At 43.2% G+C, this 21,147-nt stretch overlaps 1 protein-coding gene and 1 long non-coding RNA gene across 2 annotated transcripts in view; one reads left to right on the forward strand and one right to left on the reverse strand.

Annotated features, from left to right (window-relative positions):
* Positions 1-21,147, forward strand: part of LOC142214380 (uncharacterized) — a 572,210-nt gene that overhangs the window by 539,553 nt on the left and 11,510 nt on the right. The window lies entirely within an intron of this gene.
* On the reverse strand, positions 6,513-20,092 carry ADAMTS4 (ADAM metallopeptidase with thrombospondin type 1 motif 4). The gene is made up of 9 exons (XM_075283307.1): positions 19,246-20,092; positions 9,488-9,826; positions 9,246-9,378; positions 8,958-9,128; positions 8,515-8,801; positions 8,239-8,425; positions 7,942-8,117; positions 7,501-7,676; positions 6,513-6,976 (listed from the first exon to the last, which is right to left on the reverse strand). The coding sequence occupies exons 1-9, from the start codon at positions 19,882-19,884 to the stop codon at positions 6,541-6,543; spliced, it is 2,544 nt and encodes an 847-aa protein (XP_075139408.1). The 5' UTR covers positions 19,885-20,092; the 3' UTR covers positions 6,513-6,540.

Consider the following 21,147-nt stretch of genomic DNA (forward strand, 5'->3'; position numbering starts at 1 on the left):
TGGCTGGTAACAGATAGTAATAGATTGTATTCCCCTGTCCTACAGTCGGCCTCTCCTCTCCTGACATGGCTGATAACAGATAGTAATAGATTGTATTCCCCGGTCCTACAGTCGGCCTCTCCTCTCCTGACATGACTGATAACAGATAGTAATAGATTGTATTCTCCTGTCCTACAGTCGGCCTCTCCTCTCCTGACATGGCTGATAACAGATAGTAATAGATTGTATTCCCCTGTCCTACAGTCGGCCTCTCCTCTCCTGACATGGCTGATAACAGATAGTAATAGATTGTATTCTCCTGTCCTACAGTCGGCCTCTCCCCTCCTGACATGGCTGATAACAGATAGTAATAGATTGTATTCTCCTGTCCTACAGTCGGCCTCTCCTCTCCTGACATGGCTGATAACAGATAGTAATAGATTGTATTCTCCTGTCCTACAGTCGGCCTCTCCCCTCCTGACATGGCTGATATCAGATAGTAATAGATTGTATTCTCCTGTCCTACAGTCGGCCTCTCCTCTCCTGACATGGCTGATAACAGATAGTAGTAGATTGTATTCTCCTGTCCTACAGTCGGCCTCTCCCCTCCTGACATGGCTGATAACAGATAGTAATAGATTGTATTCAGGAGGCTGAGGGCCTTCAGAGTCCAGGGGCCACTTCTTAGGGCCTTCTTCAACTCTGTGGTTGCTTCAGCCATCTTTTTCGGTGTGGCCTGCTGGGGGAGCAGTATATCAACCAGGGACAGAAATAAACGTGACAGGCTGATCAGGAGGGCCAGCTCTGTCCTGGGGAGCCCCTTGGACCCAGTACAGGTGGTGGGTGACAGAAGGATACTGTCCATGGTGACTTCCATGCGGGAGAACAAATCCCACCCCATGTATGGGACCTTGATGGGACTTGGCAGCAGTGTAAGTGACCGTCTGCTCCACCCCAAGTGTGAGAAGGAGCTATCGCAGGTCCTTCCTTCCAACCGTGACCAGGCTGTATAATCTACATCAGGCCAAGCGAAGACACTCCGCACAGGAAACTAAACGACCCTGAAGTCTTCCTTCTTTCTTCTTCTGTTCCTTAGCTGCTATGGACTCCTAGTATATCTTCTCTTCTCAGCATATGTGTGTCCTGTAATATATTACTGTGTATTATCCTGTATCTGTATTACTAGGCTGCTGTAACATGCTGAGTATCCGCACTGTGGGACTATTACAGGATTATCTTATCTTATTATCTTATCTTATAGTGAGCCACAAGTGTAGCAGAGTCCAGTCCAGCCCCGCAGGCAGCCATGTTTTTGGTTTCCCCATGGTTGGCTGTCCGGGCCTACCCTGCTGTTTATGTAAGCACTCTGTCTAGGTCCAGGCTCCTGTTTACACACAGGTGAATTGCCACAACGTTACTCCACTGGTTTCATATCTATAATTGCTATATGACCTCCATTATCCCTCCCCACTGGGGTATGACTCAGCTTTCCCACACTCCTGAATGGAAATCCTAGATTCTGGACTCTCATCTTAACCCTGTATACCTCTCTGTATATAAATTACTCGTCTCCTGGAATATTTGTGAGATTCCTCAAAATATCAAAGCCACAAGAGCCATCAATTCCTCCATGTACTACCAAAGTCTACCAGCAGGGAGCACTGCAGAGAGCTGACCTGGTGCACAATACCTGTACCACTGGGCTCAGTCTATAGAGAGCTGTAGGGGGTGCCACCTGTATATCTGAGCCCCCCCTAGTGGCCTGGGGTCTATATACAATGGGGAGTGGTCTGTCCAGGAGTCTGTATGAAATGGGCGATGGGCCTGGCCTGGGGTCTGTATAAAATGGAGAGGGGTCTGGCCTATAAAATAAGGAGGGGTCTTGTCATGGGTCTGTATAAAATGGGGAGGGGTCTTGTCTTGGGTCTGTATATTATGGGGAGGGGATCTTGTCTTGGGTCTGTATATTATGGGGAGGGGGTCTCGTCTTGGGTCTGTATATTATGGGGAGGGGGTCTTGTCTTGGGTCTGTATATTATGGGGAGGGGTCTTGTCTTGGGTCTGTATATTATGGGGAGGGGGTCTCGTCTTGGGTCTGTATATTATGGGGAGGGGGTCTCGTCTTGGGTCTGTATATTATGGGGAGGGGTCTTGTCTTGGGTCTGTATATTATGGGGAGGGGATCTTGTCTTGGGTCTGTATATTATGGGGAGGGGGTCTCGTCTTGGGTCTGTATATTATGGGGAGGGGGTCTCGTCTTGGGTCTGTATATTATGGGGAGGGGGTCTCGTCTTGGGTCTGTATATTATGGGGAGGGGTCTTGTCTTGGGTCTGTATATTATGGGGAGGGGTCTTGTCTTGGGTCTGTATATTATGGGGAGGGGGTCTCGTCTTGGGTCTGTATATTATGGGGAGGGGGTCTCGTCTTGGGTCTGTATATTATGGGGAGGGGGTCTCGTCTTGGGTCTCTATATTATGGGGAGGGGGTCTTGTCTTGGGTCTCTATATTATGGGGAGGGGGTCTTGTCTTGGGTCTGTATATTATGGGGAGGGGGTCTCGTCTTGGGTCTGTATATTATGGGGAGGGGGTCTCGTCTTGGGTCTGTATATTATGGGGAGGGGGTCTCGTCTTGGGTCTGTATATTGTGGGGAGGGGTCTCGTCTTGGGTCTGTATATTATGGGGAGGGGGTCTCGTCTTGGGTCTGTATATTATGGGGAGGGGGTCTCGTCTTGGGTCTGTATATTATGGGGAGGGGGTCTCGTCTTGGGTCTGTATATTATGGGGAGGGGTCTCGTCTTGGGTCTGTATATTATGGGGAGGGGGTCTCGTCTTGGGTCTGTATATTATGGGGAGGGGGTCTCGTCTTGGGTCTGTATATTATGGGGAGGGGGTCTTGTCTTGGGTCTGTATATTATGGGGAGGGGGTCTCGTCTTGGGTCTGTATATTATGGGGAGGGGGTCTCGTCTTGGGTCTGTATATTATGGGGAGGGGGTCTCGTCTTGGGTCTGTATATTGTGGGGAGGGGGTCTTGTCTTGGGTCTGTATATTATGGGGAGGGGTCTTGTCTTGGGTCTGTATATTATGGGGAGGCCTCTGCAGTCTGTATAGAATGGGGTGGGGGTCTGTGTATAGGGGGATCTGGGGTGTGACCTGTATTATATGACCGCGTGTTGCAGGGCATCCTGCAGTATTTCCAGTTGCCTTGGAATAGGTTGGGGGCGTGTCCTATATTTAAAGGGCGGAGCATTTGAGAAGTAAAAGGTATCCCATCTTATAGTAATAGGTAGGCCGGTGCGGCGTGTATACTGAGACTAGCAGAAGACATGGCTGCTGACTACAGATATGGTTATCATCCACAGCAGCCAATCAGAGCTCTCCATGCTGATTGGTTGGTTGCTCTGGACATCCAGGTCAGGCCAGCTCTGGCCGTGTGGTGTAAGTGTGCCGGCCCTTTAAGGCCTTCATGCTGCGTCCCTCTTACTTCTCTGCAGGTCCAGATGTGACTCCTCATCCGCCGGCCTCACATTTGTAAATACTGAGGGATTAGATTGCGCTGGGCCTCAGCAGGCGGGGCCCTCCATGCCTGACATGTGGCCCCCCAGTGCTGCAGGACATGTGGAGGGTATTACTAACAACAACAGCAGCGGGGCCACACGCACTCATTAACTCCTGCATCACCAATGCCGCAGCTCTTAGGAGGATTTACCTTTCAGGACACTGGAAAAGTTGTATCCTGTACAAGTATGAAACGTAATGGCACCAGTAATATAGCCAGCCTTCCCAGACTCGGATAATGAGCGCCATTGTTCCCTTCTGGGTGATTCCCAACTGTCCTGGGGTAGTAGAAGATATAATTGGTAGAGCGGGGGAGGGGCAGGGCATAATTCACACTGCGCCTACAGGTCTGTGCCCACTCGTAGGACTGCTGGGTGTCTGCATAGAACATAAGGAGCCTTGTCTGCCCTCATACCTGTCCGTGCCTGTTCACACCTGACAGACAACAGACACTGCAATAGGAGGTTACACAGCTAGACCATAAAGGAGCAGTATTATCTATCTATCTATCTATCTATCTATCTCCTATCTCGCTCTATCTATCTATCTATCTATCTCCTATCTCGCTCTATCTATCTATCTATCTATCTATCTATCTATCTATCTATCTATTTATCTATCTCCTATCTATCTATCTATCTCTCTATCTCCTATCTCGCTCTATCTATCTATCTATCTATCTATCTATCTCCTATCTATCTATCTATTTCGCTCTATCTATCTATCTCTCTATCTCCTATCTCGCTCTCTCTATCTATCGATCTATCCCATTTATCTTTTCCGCTCTCTCAGCGCGATACATTACACAGGACACAATAATCTGCGACTCGTTCTTATTTTATATAAATAGGTTTTAAATAAATTTGTGCATTTTTAACAATAGAAAAAAAAGTACAATTATATAAAAACATCATCGCTGTTAGTCGCCGACTAGAGGATTGGTTTAACCTGTCCCAGACCTGAGCCCCCCATCTCCTTTGTCTGAGGCTGCAGATTGCGGGTACCTACCTTCCATGATAGGAGGGTTGTTGTCTGACTATGTGCAGTAGGTGAGTAGTGTCCTGCTCTGATGGGAGGGGGTGCTGTTTGGCATTTAGCCATTCAGATCAATGTATTTATTAATTCTTTGCAATGTTCTACCATACACAGACTGAGCCACTTGGTGGCACCGCGTTGTCTCAATGCTCCGCTTTATGTGGTCACATGACACAAGCCGCATTGTCATTGAAGTAACGCTTTAGATGTGTGATTATCCCTAATTCATTAAAGCCAGTGTCTGGCTGATGGATCTGGAGCTTATGGTGCCAAGTCTTGTGGGTCACTGAACTACAACATGTGGAGGAGCATCTGGTCTGCAGAAGCCTTGAGAAGGTGCCGGTGGTGGTGGGGGCTCCTGAGAGTCAGTGAGTCCTAGAGATCGTCTAATTCTGGTGGTCGTGGGCATGAATCATATGATGGGACTATGTGCAGCTTCATGCTCCAGTAAGGGGTATGGTATGGGTGTGACTATCCAATGAGTTAGGGTGTCGGAAAGCGTCCTACTGCGGTGTCTAGTTGACTGGTGGTTTTCGAGAGCTGCTGGTTGGACCTGTAGCCATAAATACAATGTTTTGCAGTTTCCAGGGCATCTTGTACCATAAAATGATCATATAACAAGAATAAATACATAAATAGAATAGAATAGGTGTGCACAGTGGGCCACATCGTGCCAAAAGTCTAAAAGGGGTCATGTAGTCCACCAGCAGGAGCATTATGCCCCAGCTAGTTGGAGACACCTGCTTATACAGACTTTTGGCTAACTTGTGTGCCCATTTGCTAATTCAGACCTTTGTAACTACATACTCTGGTAACATTAGCACCATTGCAAGGCTTGGTATGTTCCAAGGAACAGGTCTGACCCGTATCCAGCTCTAGTCTTGATTCTGTGAAGCTCTGTGTCCATTCATGGAGTGAAAACATCTATAGCACCTTCATGTCTCTCACCTGAAGAGGCAACCTACTCTCTAAAGGACATTGTATGGGTGAAGCACCATGAATGAGGCCAACAGGACAGACGTACATTGAAACCTCTCCGAAAGACCACCTCTTGGACAAGACTTGCCCAGACCATTTTAGATGGTTATCTCAAAGAGGTTTCACTGTATTACATGGTAGACCTCATGAGTTGAGATGCTACCAATCCTAAAGTTCACCCAATATCGGGGTCAGGCTCTTCAACCATCAGAAATCCTTCTACTATGACCATTTTCCATTCACCTATCACTATTACTTCTTGACTAGACACCTCCTAGGTTCCTCAAATAATCAACACCTTCTGTTGGCCTACCCCTTATCTCTGAGATTATGGGGACAGCTACTAGCATTCTCATGGGTTTCCTCAAAGTTTTGGTATCAACATAGTTATCCTATATATTTATTTAATGTTCATATTAAATAATTTCGGGTATCCAGACCCTACTTCTCAGTCCTAAATGAGGAATCGGCTCCTCAAAACCAGCTATCGTAGAGTTTCTTGATGAGTCCTTCAACCTCCTCAGCGATTGAGTGGTCCCCTTCATACCTTTAGCCTTCAAAGTTCATAGGGGATGTAAAGAAATGTCCGCGGAAAGTTAAAAGCCAAGAGAAAGACATTTCGGGAAAAGCCACCAGTGGTGGACCAGCCATCATCACTGGCTTACTGTAGGAGTCTTATTGTTTCTGTACAAGAGTCTTCAAGGCTCTTTTGAGATTTCCATCGAGAGGCGTCTGTACCACCACTGATCACCCATTAATACAAGTCTTTGGATGATTATGGGCTCTATGAGCCAACAAAGCAGATTAGGTACGACCATTACATGGCCAAGTTACCTCCCAATTTGGACCAGGATACTTATGAAAGCAAGGTTCTTGTATCCAGCTTGAAGACTTTGCGTCTTCTTAACACCTTCATTTTTCCAGCCTAATATAACAAGGCTAAATTAAGTTTGTTGGTTTGGTTTTCACTGTCCCAGTGTTAAGCTTTGCCTATTTTTGGCTATGTCTTGTCTTCCTCAGAATTTCAAGAATCTGTGCTCTTCGTTTCATCCAGTCTTCTGCTGGTTTCTTGGGTTGGATTGAACGTGTGGTTGGTTTGGGGACAAAGAAGGTGTACTTGAGACGTGGTGCTCTCTGGTCACTTACAACCAAAGCTTGAACAGTTAAGGACTCTTTCAGGGGTCCGCGTCCTACGATAGTCTCCATGGATTTCGTAGCTCCGCTGTATCTTATGGTTAGTCCTCCTCCAACATTGACATCTAATTCAGATGGCACCAAGATGTAATTGCCATTGAGAGCGTAAGATCCGTCTTGACGTTTCAAAGCCAGGTAGACCCCATCACTGGTGGAGGATGAGCCGCTGTTCTGACGGATCAGGATGTTGGTTGCACCGGCAGGGATAGTAACCACGTCATTGTAGCCATATCTGAAATAGAATGGTAAAGAGGGAAATTACTAAAAGTTCTTGAGTCATCATCTTCTGTTCAAAAAGTCATTACAGTTGTGTGGCAACCAAGATGGCTGCAACCACAACATATTTCCCATGGGACTTCAGTCTCAATTCCCGGCAGCTTGCTCTTTCTGTGTAACAGCAAACACACTGTCCTGTGTGGCTCCGCCCACTAACAAGTCTTAGCCTATCCTAGAGAGCTAAAGGACCTGTGATGACGTCATCACAGGTCCTATAGTGGAGTTTCCATTCAGCATCTACTTTTATCCCACAACCTCTGCCGGCCGGACAGAACCAGTCAGAGGACCGGATGTGGCCCGCGGGCCGTACATTGCCCTGGTCAGGTCTATAGACTACATGTTCAACTTATCATGTATATGTCATCAGCTTGTGGTGCGAGGTCTAAAGGAAGTGGATGATTATAGGGGTGACCAATTAGATCCTATGTAGCCGAGACAAAAGTTGGAGGAGGAAATGAAGCAGAAGCAGTGACTTCTTACCGGGGTTTTGTAAAGGATCCATACGTCTTGGTACAGGCAGAACCATTTCCTCCACACACCATGCACTTGTCAAACTTCTTCTTGGATCCAATGACACGGTCACATCCAGCATGGACACAGCGTCCCTGAACGCATACTGAGGTGGAGTCAGGAGAACATGGCGTGCCATCTGCCACCTGTGGGAAAAAACAGGTGAGTTACGTTTAAGGCTTAATACTAAGGATTACTCTGTTCACATCCAAAGCCAAGTTCACAGCCCTGATATATTGAAGACCAGCTTTTTGGGTCACTCTATCTCAGCTAAACCACTAGAGGTGGGATTGTCAACAAGGTGCTGCTAAAAGATTCCAAGTTTCAATCACCAGAATTGGAAATTCAGCTTTGTATGTAACTGGAGTTCAGTGCAATAAAGTAAACTTTGAACATAGTCTTGGTACTTACTCTTGGCTCCAAAACATAGTAGTATCCCAAAGGTCGGGACTGACAGGTGAGTTTACACTGATCTTTCTCTGCAATTCCATTGTAACGTGGTACCCAGTCCATCGGAGAGGGGAAGCCCTTGAAGAGGTCTACTCGGTGGTTGTAAATGGCGCACTGCTGCTCTCTATAGGTCAGTGCTAAAATGTAAAGAAAAGATTGTTCACATTACCGCCATCAATTAGAATCCCGGCGCCATCTACATCAATAATTTAGTATATTTTCAAAAACTTGTTTGGTAGGTAGTATATTTCTACTCACCATTGCCAGTAGGGCATTCCTGGGTATTACAGGATCGATATTGTGTCCTCTTCCCTTCACAGTATTTGCCTCCATTCCGAGGGACGGGTTTGTTGCACTCACGGTGAGAAAATTGCACTCCACCTCCACATGTCCTTGAGCATTCTCCATAAGGACCCCAAGAACCCCAGCCTCCATTAACTGGTGTCTGCCAAAAAACAATGACAAATGTTTGCTTTTGGTCTTTGGTGTTGATTATCACATGACGCATGGTCAACTGAAGTCCATAGTACTTACATTAAAAGCTTTCATCTCCACACGGTTGATACATCGCCCATTCATACAGGTTTTGCCTACTCCACATTGGGTACCGTCTGCCCAAGGGAAATGCTTAGTTTGGCACATGAAATGACCGTCTATCCTGCCTGTGCACCACAGGGACGAGCAGGGAGTGTGCAAGTTGGGACAATGCCGAGAGTCTGGCCCAAAGGTCAGCTGGCACTGACGATCGGAGTCGTAGTCGTTACCCGGGAAGGGAACGGGTAGCCGAAGCGGAGCATGAGGCTTATCCAGAAGACAATGACCTGAAGAGCAAAGAAATATGTCAATATCTTCCTAAGAGGTTTTTGGGGATTTTTAAGACATTGACATCATAAACTCCAAGAATTTGGTGGAGACGTTACTGATTACTAGTGTCTATAGTATCTATAGGGTCATCACTGTTGGACCATAATACCCACCATTTCCATTGTCCAAGAAGTCGGTGATGAACTTGGCGCTGCATGGTGACCATAGCTCCTCTGGGTCTACGTAGGACATGACTGGTGCCATCATATGTCTAGTGTTACTTGCTGGACGGTTGAGATCAATGCATGGTTTGGAGTTGTCATGAAGCATATTGAAGACATGTCCTATGGTGAATAAGAGATGGTATGTTACTATGGTGACTTCATCAATATCATGATTAATTCCATAGAAGAAAAATAGGATTTGGCAGCCATCTTGTTGATGGTTGACCTTCAACTTACCAAGTTCATGTGCAGCGGTAAAAGCAGACTGCAAGCCATCATCCTCCACAATGGAACAGCTGCGCGATGGATCACAGACTGTCCCAACATCAGCCATCCCCAGCGTATCACAGGTGGACACTCCGCAAAGGTTCTGTTAACAGAATATACAGTCAATATACACGCTATTCTGTTATATATAGTGCAAACTCATAGAAACTCTTAGAATTGTGACTGGTGTACAAGACATGTTAACCACTTACCTGTCTGGTGAAAAGAATGGCTGTGTCAAAATGTTCAGAGTCAGAGTCGTTCGCCTTGTTCAGACCTTTCTGCCACTCACAGAAGTTCCTTAGCATCTCAGCAGCGTTTGTGGTCATCTTCAGCCCCCCATAGGTGTTGGATTTGTCCGCCCTGCCTATTACCACGAGCCGTGTCACCACAACGTTAACTGGATTCTTCAAGCTTGGGTGTCGAAAGAATTTGGCTGCAGCCGCCATGACCGTCAGCAGGTAGCGCTTGAGGCCTGCACCGTGGAATGTTGCCATTGTCTCATCCGCAACTACCAGGGTCTCGACGTAGCGTGGAACAGATGCAAAGCGCTATGGAACATAAGAGAGAGAGCATGATTTAATAAAGAACACCTATAACAAATATGGTCACCACTTTCCACTATGTATCAAGGTGAAATTCTCCTATAAGCTATAAGTCTTCCAACGCCACGCTTAAGGAACCTTGAGTTGGCCTCTCTGGTGTTTCTCCAGCAAGGCAAGGGTTACAAGAAGACTCTTGGAGAATAGACAGATATTTAGAGAGCAGATAATAGGAACACAGTGTTGCAATGCCGAACATATGAGTTATGACCGTAGAAAGGCCTTAATCCCAAGAACGTGGATGAAGGGGGAGAGGGGGGGATTCTTAGATTTAGACCTGGAATTTACAGCTCCATCCATAAGCATTACATCATCGCTGACGTGTTCCTGCTCACTTTCCGACATTGTGTAAGTCATCGCCGACGCTCAACGCAGATACCCAAATAACAGCAAAGTGGGTTCTCCTAATACTAATCTATCCCCCATTGTTTTTATACAATGACAGCTTCCTGGAAAAAGCTTGTGAATCCTGCCGGCTGCTTATATTCACATCTCCACATATCTTGCGCAAGTAAAGTATTAGCGGGATGTCCTCACCATGTGTGACATAAACAATGCGTAAGATGTGGGATCGAAGAGGAGGACAACTGATGTGTACAGGATGTACTGGTCCTCCTGAAAGCCCCAAAAATTACTGTCTGGACCTTGTTGCATTTCATGTCACTCGGCTTCAATTTCTAAGGGTATTTCTTGGAAGGAGATGTGTTCTGATATGGCCATTACCAAGAATTATCAGACGTCTCCTTTCAAGCTACGGCCAAGATACAACGTAGACTGAGAAAATGTAGAGTACGGTGAAAGAAGCCTTGAGCGGCCGTGCTGGAGATCTTATCGATACGGTACAGTTACCTAGACAAAAGACTAACAGGGACTTATTTCCTCTTCGACTCTCTTTCATTTCCTTGAAGGCTCCTTATCCCATTTATGCTGCATTGTCGCTCATCACAGGATTTTATGGGTCATTGGTCCTGGATGCTGTTCACCTATTGAGCATTGTACGGTAACTCTACCCCTTCCTTCAAGACATACAAAGAAAACATTCATTCTTTCATCGTCTGGGGTGGGGGGGGTATAGGTTGACTGAGTAAGCAATCATACATCGGAGCCTCATGTTTGGACCCCATGATGAGTGATGGCTGGCAACGCTCCACTCAAGGCTGTTGTCTGTGCTCTGGTGCCAACACAAGAGAAACTTCTATAATTATACCGCCATGTCACAGAGCCTATACATGCGTCTGGCTTTCTGATCCTTACCTATGTCTAACTCCTCAGCCGTGGCTGTGTACACTTAAAACTATATTCCTTCACTTTGATGTTATGCAGAGTTGTATCCCTGCTCTATAGGAGACTGCCACTTCATGGTACTGACTTGTATTATCTGTATCAGAAGAGACCACATCTTCATGTTAAACAAACTTGTCTCCCTGCACTGTAGGAGACTCACATCATGCTGCACAGGCTTACGTTATCTCCTGTAGCACAGCCGCTTCTTCATATTATAGTTTACACTCTCACTTTGTTCTCTTCAGACTTTGCCACAAAAGCATATTTTATCTCTTATACAAGAGCTTACCCTTTAATGCTGCACAGACTTGTAGGACCCTGATATTCAAGCAACGTGTTATGGGGAAAGAAAACCGGCAGCTTGAGAAAAAAGGAAGCGAAAAATCGAGGAGGGGAAGATGCAAAAACAGCATGTAGAATAATCTTTGGGTGTGTTGAGAAGGAGGCAACTGGGAGTCATGAACATTAAGAGCCACTACTCTGTCTATCCAACCTAGATGACCGTAAGGCCTCAAACAATAAGGATAACATGAAGAACCGGCTCTGGAAGGAGTCAACAGAACCAGGAAGATGGCTACCTTGGAACCAGCGCCAGTGCATTTTTATATTTTTTGGAATGGCGCTGCCGCAGCCGAGAGTTCTTCACATTGTCAGTTTATTGGGAGACGACCAGAAAAGTACAACATTGTTAGTGTATCCAATCTCATGGTGGTGGAACTGCCAAGGCTAGCAAGTTACAGGCGGGGTCAGACTGTGCTGTTCTTCTGCTGGGCAAGACAGAGCTGGGAAGGCGATAGTTTCCGATTCAGAGATTGTTTCCAAAGATCACATTTCTAGAAAATCAAGACTAAGGGGAAGTAGGCGCTACAAGATGCAGGGAAGAAAGGGATCTCAATCAGTGTGGACGGACCTATAGGCCCCTTCAATACAGTAGTGCCATATATATATATACCACCTCCCTAGATCTGCTACAAAACAACTCCTAGCATACCCAGGTAACATGCTAGGAATTGTAGTCATGCAATAACTGGTAAACCACAAGTTGAGACCACTAATCTACAGTAGATGGAGGATTTGCAGAAAGGTATCCTGCAACTTATGGCACTTCAGCTCTTGGAGAACTACAACTCCCATCAAGCGTGACAAGTCTGGATATAATACACTAGCAAGGAAAATCCCTCTTGGAACAACTGCATCTGTAATAAGGTTTTCCGTTTTTACTCATATATCTGGGTTAAGATGGAAAAAACGTCTTGGTAGACTCTTGCTGGAAAACGGATGATTGTAGGAAAAATAGGTCTGTGGTAAAGGCATTAACCAACGTAACCTTACATTCCTTGGCTTGTACCCAAACAACCCGAGTCTCTTCAAAGCTCCTGGAGACGCGGACATGTCAGTTTTCCATCTATCGGCCCCCACAATAGGCCCAGACAGAAGTCAGTGGGAGACTTCAATGACTCAGGTTAAGAACCTTCTTTATTGACCGGTTCCTTCCTTCCTTGTCGAGTGGGATGTCTACTACTGTCCTTCCGTCTGGATCAATCACCCCAGGAGGCTGCCATATTTATTATTCCAAAAGACTCAACGTTCACCCTTCCATGTTATAGAGATAAACCATCTGGTTTCTGCATCCTCAAATATAATTCTGTAAATCAGATCATACAAGATCTTTAAGGCTGACCCTAAAAAATAAGAAATCTAACTGTACCCCGGATGGAGGACAGAGAAAGAAACATTCTCCTGTAATATCTATCACACTCTGATAAGTAGTGCAGAATACAACTAATGTACTATAATACTGCCTTATGTAAAGGAACATAACTACTATAATACTACTCCTATGTACAAGAATATAACTACTATAATACTATTCCTATGTACAAGAATATAACTACTATAATACTGCTCCTATGTACAAGACTATAACTACTATAATACTACTCCTATGTACAAGACTATAACTACTATAATACTACTCCTATGTACAAGAATATAACTACTATAATAATGCTCCTATGTACAAGAATATAACTACTATAATACTGCTCCTATGTACAAGAATATAACTACTATAATACTACTCCTATATACAAGACTATAACTACTATAATACTACTCCTATGTACAAGAATATAACTGCTATAATAATGCTCCTATGTACAAGAATATAACTACTATAATACTGCTCCTATGTACAAGAATATAACTACTATAATACTACTCCTATGTACAAGAATATAACTACTATAATACTACCTCCTATGTACAAGAATATAACTACTATAATACTGCTTCTATGTACAAGAATATAACTACTATAATACTACTCCTATGTACAAGAATATAACTACTATAATACTACCTCCTATGTACAAGAATATAACTACTATAATACTGCTTCTATGTACAAGAATATAACTGCTATAATAATGCTCCTATGTACAAGAATATAACTACTATAATACTGCTCCTATGTACAAGAATATAACTACTATAATACTACTCCTATGTACAAGAATATAACTACTATAATACTACTCCTATGTACAAGAATATAACTACTATAATACTACTCCTATGTACAAGAATATAACTACTATAATACTACCTCCTAAGTACAAGAATATAACTACTATAATACTACCTCCTATGTACAAGAATATAACTACTATAATACTGCTCCTATGTACAAAATTTAACTACTATAACACTGCTCCTATGTACAAGAATATAACTACTATAATACTACTCCTATGTACAAGAATATAACTACTATAATACTGCTCCTATGTACAAGAATATAACTACTATAATACTACTCCTATGTACAAGAATATAACTACTATAATACTACTCCTATGTACAAGAATATAACTACTATAATACTGCTCCTATATACTAGAATATAACTACTATAATACTGCTCCTATGTACAAGAATATAACTACTATAATACTACTCCTATGTACAAGAATATAACTACTATAATACTACCTCCTATGTACAAGAATATAACTACTATAATACTACCTCCTATGTACAAGAATATAACTACTATAATACTACATCCTATGTACAAGAATATAACTACTATAATACTACCTCCTATGTACAAGAATATAACTACTATAATACTACTCCTATGTACAAGAATATAACTACTATAATACTACCTCCTATGTACAAGAATATAACTACTATAATACTACCTCCTATGTACAAGAATATGACTAGTATAATACTACCTACTATGTACAAGAATATAACTACTATCAAATCAAACAAGCTTTATTGGCACGTCCGAATAAATATTTGGCATTGCCAAAGCTAGTAGAGTGTGGGGGGGAGTTGGATTCGGGTGGGTGAGTGGTGGGTATGGTGGGGTGGGTGGTTTGGGGTATAGCAGTTCATGGAGTCTCGTCTTCCTTTTAGTTGGTGACCGCTATGTGGGGAGGTGGGGTGGGTGGTTTGGGGTATAACAGTCCGTGGAGTCTCATCTTCCTCTTAATTGGTGACTGCTATATGGGGGGGTGGGGTGGGTGTATTGGGATAAATATAACAGTCTGTGGAGTCTCATCTTCCTCTTATTTGGTGACAGCTGGACACGTATTGAGCAGCGATCATCACAGTGGCCTCTTCTTCTCCCAGTAGGATGTAGAGTTTCCTCTTCTCGTCTGCAGATATGAAGTCTGGGATGTGGGCAGAGAGTCCTTGGTAGTAGACGGCCCTCACAGCTGAGTATTTGGTGCAGTATAGCAGGAAGTGGGTCTCGTCTTCTAGGGCCCCCTGGTCACAGTGCTGGCACAGTCTATTCTCCCGTGGCTTGTACGTCTGCCTGTATCGCCCCGTCTCCATCTCCAGGTTGTGGGCGCTCAATCTATACCGGCTCAGGGTCTGTCTGTGTTTGGGGTGGGGTATTCTCTCCAGGTAGGTGGCCATGGTGTAGTTCCTTTGTAGGGATTAGTACACGGTGAGTTTCTTGGAGTTATTTATTTCGTTTCTCCATTCTTCAATGTACCGCTCTCTGTTTGCCTCTGTGGTCGCCTTTATTTTGGCCTTGGTTATCATCTGTTGGTGTTGTTGGTTTGGTGGTTGGCTGTTGTTCGGTTGGTGAGTGTCTGGTTTGCTCAGGTGGCTTAGCCATACTTGGTGGTGGTAGGAGTCGGGCTTGCTCCCCTGGATATGTGCCTGGAAAGCTAGCGCCCTCTTCTGTATGGTGAGCCATAGGGGGAGTCTGCCTAGCTCTGCCCTGCAGGCCATGTTGGAGGTGTTGCGATGGACATGGAGCAGGTATTTGCAGAACTCCAGGTGGAAGTTCTCTGTTGAGCTGGAATCCCACTTTGACTGGTCTGGGTACGTGGCCGGGCCCCAAACCTTACTGCCATAGAGAAGGATCGGGGAGATGACTGCGTCAAATATCTTCAGCCAGACCCTCACCGGTGGTTTGAGGTGGTACAGTTGTCTTCTGATGGCGTAGAAGGTTCTGCAGGCTTTTGCCTTAAGGATTTCTATTGCTGCTTTGAAGCTTCCTGATTGGCTGAGCTCCAGCCCCAGGTAGCTATAGCTGTTGGTTTTCTCCAGTGTGGAGCCGTTCAGTGTGAATTGTGGGGTGGAGGCTTTATTGTGGCCTTTCTTCTAAAATACCATGACTTTGGTCTTCTTCTGGTTGATGGGTAGGGCCCATGTGGTGCTGAATTTTTCCAGCACTGACAGACTTTCTTGGAGGTCTTTCTTGGTGGGGGCCAGGAGTAGGAGGTCATCGGTGTATAGCAGGAATTTCACCTCCTGGTCGTTCAGGGTGAGGCCTGGGGTTGGTGAGGCCTCCAGGGCTGTAGCCAGTTCATTGATATAGATGTTGAAGAGCGTTGGGCTCAGGCTATAATGCTACTCCTATGTACAAGAATATAACTACTATAATACTACCTCCTATGTACAAGAATATAACTACTATAATACTGCTCCTATGTACAAGAATATAACTACTATAATACTGCTCCTATGTACAAGAATATAACTACTATAATACTACTCCTATGTACAAGAATATAACTACTATAATACTACTCCTATGTACAAGAATATAACTACTATAATACTACTCCTATGTACAAGAATATAACTACTATAATACTGCTATGTACAAGAATATAACTACTATAATACTACTCCTATGTACAAGAATATAACTACTATAATACTACCTCCTAAGTACAAGAATATAACTACTATAATACTACCTCCTATGTACAAGAATATAACTACTATAATACTGCTCCTATGTACAAAATTTAACTACTATAACACTGCTCCTATGTACAAGAATATAACTACTATAATACTACTCCTATAATACTACTCCTATGTACAAGAATATAACTACTATAATACTGCTCCTATGTACAAGAATATAACTACTATAATACTACTCCTATGTACAAGAATATAACTACTATAATACTACTCCTATGTACAAGAATATAACTACTATAATACTACTATGTACAAGAATATAACTACTATAATACTGCTCCTATATACTAGAATATAACTACTATAATACTGCTCCTATGTACAAGAATATAACTACTATAATACTACTCCTATGTACAAGAATATAACTACTATAATACTACCTCCTAAGTACAAGAATATAACTACTATAATACTACCTCCTATGTACAAGAATATAACTACTATAATACTGCTCCTATGTACAAGAATATAACTACTGTAATACTACTCATATGTACAAGAATATAACTACTATAATACTACTCCTATGTACAAGAATATAACTACTATAATACTACCTCCTATGTACAAGAATATAACTACTATAATACTGCTCCTATGTACAAGAATATAACTACTATAATACTACCTCCTATGTACAAGAATATAACTACTATAATACTGCTCCTATGTACAAGAATATAACTACTATAATACTACTCCTATGTACAAGAATATAACTACTATAATACTACCTCCTATGTACAAGAATATAACTACTATAATACTACTCCTATGTACAAGAATATAACTACTATAATACTACCTCCTATGTACAAGAATATAACTACTATAATACTACTCCTATGTACAAGAATATAACTACTATAATACTACCTCCTATGTACAAGAATATAACTACTATAATACTACTCCTATGTACAAGAATATAACTACTATAATACTGCTCCTATGTACAAGAATATAACTACTATAATACTGCTCCTATGTACAAGAATATAATTACTATAATACTCCTATGTACAAAATATAAATACTAGTAGGAGTATTATTCCTTTGGGCATAGATGTATGAACCCGTCAGTACAATGACTATAGATTATATAGATATGTCACCACTTGTTGGTGATTTCCAGTCAATCTCGTATTATTAAGCTCCAGCATGCTCTTGTATATAAACATAATCATCTGGAGATCTAAGAAGTGCTTGCTGACAAATCCTGATAGATTATCTTCCAGATTGGTACTTCCCATTCTACGGTTGGATTCACGTCATCAGTCATCCCAGCCCAAATCTCTTATCTCAAGACACGTTCTCATTGTGTCCTCATACACCTGTGCAAGCTTCAGATGTTTGCCATGGCACTGGACCCCGCCAAGCTGGCCAAGAAAGAAAGAGAGGCAATGATCCAAAAGCTAAACAAAGCGTGACCAAATATGGCAGACGTCCGGCAACCCCTTGTCAGGGCCCAGAGCTGCAACCGGGCCAATTGATATTGTATTGACGGGCCCTTGAATGAGGCTCAAAGCAAATGTTTCTTGGAACTTGGAAAGGAATGTAGAACAGGTTGGGACATGGAGCGGAGAGGATCTTAAGATTATCAGCATTAGATTTGTATTACTTGTCCCTATTAACCAGCACAGGATACAGAAATAAAGAGACATCAAAGTCTATTGTTCCTCCGCTACCTGTCCTCACCCCCTCTCCCCTATACGGTGGAGGTCTCTTATCTTCACATCATCAGATGGTAACATTTACGAGATGACCCTGGAATAACATCCAGATCTCATCTTTAGCACTTGCTCTTCCTTCTTACGTTTTCTTCCAGGCAAAAATACTGATCTCAGTTTCGGAAAGGGGCCTCGATTTACCTCACTAATACATGAATACATTCCTGGAAAGAATAAGGACTTCTCAGTATGTTCCGATAAATAACAAAGAACAAAACCCAGCTTTACAAGAGCTTTCTGACATTGAGCTCTCTGCAAGTTCTTCATGATCATAGCAGTGTAGATTTAATATTGTACTGGCTTCGCGTTTGCCAGGAACATCACATTTGGTTGTGTTTGCACCCCTATATGCGAAAGTTTTTAAGACATTGTGATGTTCATAGATGAGGTTAAAGAGAAATAGGATATCTCTTGTGACCAGCCCAAAACATGCTATATCCAGCTCCAAAACTTAAATGTTGCCCCCAGATATCCAACCTTTGCCAATATTATTCTGCTGGCCATAAAAGGTTATATTTTGGCAATAATCAGACCCAAGGTACGCTCAGCCTCCTCGAATGTCATGACTGACGCCCTTCAAGACTTCCACCAATAGCAAACTGTGGATGCTGCTAGTTTAACTTCAGCTGCATGAGTATCATGTTAGGATTACAGCGATGACCAAGGCAGTGGTTGGCACAGCTGCCTTGTATCGGTGCCATCATGAGTTCCAACGCAACCAAAACTTGGCGGAATCTCCCGTTCCCTCCCACGCTCAAAATATATGCTGACTAGTCTATCTGTCTACACTATGTGCGGTTGATGGCTATATAGACCTTGGTGTAAGATGACTGGTCCACAAGACAGTGATTAGGATGAGCAGACAAGGTTATTCCTGGTTCAACCCAATAACCTAGATCCATCATCAACCTTCTGTATTAGACAATGGTGGCTGAAGTCTGGCAGATGGGTGCCAAGTATAATGTGAGACTTCCAAACCACAAGGCTCAACTGATTTTTGCCCGGTTACATAGTATCTACCATAAACATCCTTATTAATATCACTGTGGTTAATAACAAATGTCACAAGGTTAATTTTAACAAGTATTTGGGTGATCTTACCTTAGATCTCTTCAGCGAGGCTGTCTTGTGTTTCCCAGAGTGATTATTGCCATCGGGTTCTCCTGGCAATCTCATGGACACTTGGGGACCAACATTGCACATAGGTCCATGACCTTTCTCCGGCACTTTCCTCCGTATGATGTGAGCTCCAACTCCCTCGGCGCTGTTTTGTCCTCCACCTTCCAATGGTTGAATGTGATATTCTGAACCTTTGAACTGGAGAACGCCCAAGAGAGATGCTCCATTGTAATTCACTGCGGCGATCGATTCCGGGTCAGAATTTACAGCACCGGTAAAGTAGCTGCCAGATTCGGAGAGACCATTGGCATCTGACTGTCCATTTCTGCCAACGTATTGTACCGTCAAGTCTTCCGAGAGAAAGCTGGGATCTCTCTCCAAATCTAGAACCAATTCTTCACCAAAAGCACGGAATCGGAAAGTGAGGCGACTTTCCGAGGATACCTCAAAACCATTTCCAGGCCAGCCTGGCTGCTCCTGGCGGAAGCTGGAATTTAGTCTTTCCGGAAACACAATTTCCTCCTTGTAACCGGCTTGAGGTCTCTCTCCAAGTGCAAGAACCACGTGTACCCAAGCAGCAGTAACAACACTGAGGCAGAACATGAACGTTGAGCAGGACATCTTCGCTCTCACCCTGAGGATCTACAAAGAACCTTAAAGTGCTTAAAAATTTAAAAACCCGCAAATTTCCAAAAAAACTATTTAGCACCAAGAATTATAAACCCCAAACTAAGAGTCCTGATATGACTGAGACCAACTTGTGCTCAAAGAAGGACAAGAACTTGGAAGATTTCTCTTAAAGTCTAAAAACTTTGTTCATTGGGAGAAAATCCATCTTTCCATCCTTGGAATCAATTTCTGGGCGTTTTTTTTAAATAATTTCCTTTTCTTAGAAATTCAAGTTTTTGCTGATTCTGTTCCACCGCAAATTTTCTTACAAAGAAAAAAAAATGAATAAAAAAGTTTGCAAAAAACCTGAGTTGGAATCCAGGAATGGAGTAAAGTAGATAAGAATAAGGAATGAATTTTCTTTGCCCAAAAAAAAAAGAAAGTTGGAGAATCTTGTGAAGTGTCTTGGCTTTGCTCCTTGCAGTTCTCTTGTGCACTCTCCTTCCCGTTCCCCTCTTGTTCTGTGAACTGACTGATCATTTCGCAGCGGGCTGTATTTAACAGCTGTCTCCGCTGAGCCCAGATTGGCTGGAACTTTTTTTTTTTTTTTCCTCTCTCTAAACATAAATTGATGTAGCTCAGGCGCAAGGGGGACACTGGAGATTTTTTTTTTTTTTCAGAAATGATGATTAATATCCTGCCCCCCCCCCCCCCAACTGACCCCATTAAAAAAAAAAAAAAAAAACCCACTATTCCCTGAAAGGAAGTTGTTAAGTGCGGAAAGGGTTAAGTGAGCAACGATCCAGCCTTCCAAGTTCAGAAGGCTGCAGAGAACAAAGATTGAGGCTCGCTTCCAACTTCTGACACAGCTGTTTTAATGTATGTCTGTATTACTCGCCCCTCTCCCAGCTTAGTACTACTGAGCTCAACCCGCCTGTCTCTCCTCTGCCGGGGGAGCTTGATTGTATTTTTGGATTATTTTTGTTTTTTATCTTTTGTAGCCATTTGTTTTTTTCTAGTTATTAACTTGACTGCTCGGAACAGAATTGGAATAAAAGGTTGACCGTAGTCTTGTTAAGCCTGGCATGTGGGAAGCCCATAGTGGCTAGTGATGATGTCATCACAGCATAACCTCATGTCCATGATAACATTATAGGTGCGTTATATTGACTCCAATAAAATGGGGCGGATAGACTTTTTATGTGTGCTTTGTTTTAACAAAGTTATCAATAGTGGACATTTTAAAGGGATCCTATCTTTCAAACACGTTTTTTT

The sequence above is a fragment of the Leptodactylus fuscus genome, chromosome 7 (assembly GCF_031893055.1).
Source record: "Leptodactylus fuscus isolate aLepFus1 chromosome 7, aLepFus1.hap2, whole genome shotgun sequence".
Taxonomy (NCBI): Eukaryota; Metazoa; Chordata; class Amphibia; order Anura; family Leptodactylidae; genus Leptodactylus; species Leptodactylus fuscus.

Excerpts from the sequence above, each read along its gene's own strand:
- ADAMTS4 (XM_075283307.1), bottom strand. The coding sequence starts at position 19,884 with ATGTCCTGCTCAACGTTCATGTTCTGCCTCAGTGTTGTTACTGCTGCT. Across the intron at positions 9,379-9,487 it reads CCATTCTTTTCACCAGACAG|AACCTTTGCGGAGTGTCCAC; the intron begins GTAAGTGGTTAA and ends TTCTGTTAACAG. Across the intron at positions 8,118-8,238 it reads GGAATGCCCTACTGGCAATG|CACTGACCTATAGAGAGCAG; the intron begins GTGAGTAGAAAT and ends TTTACATTTTAG.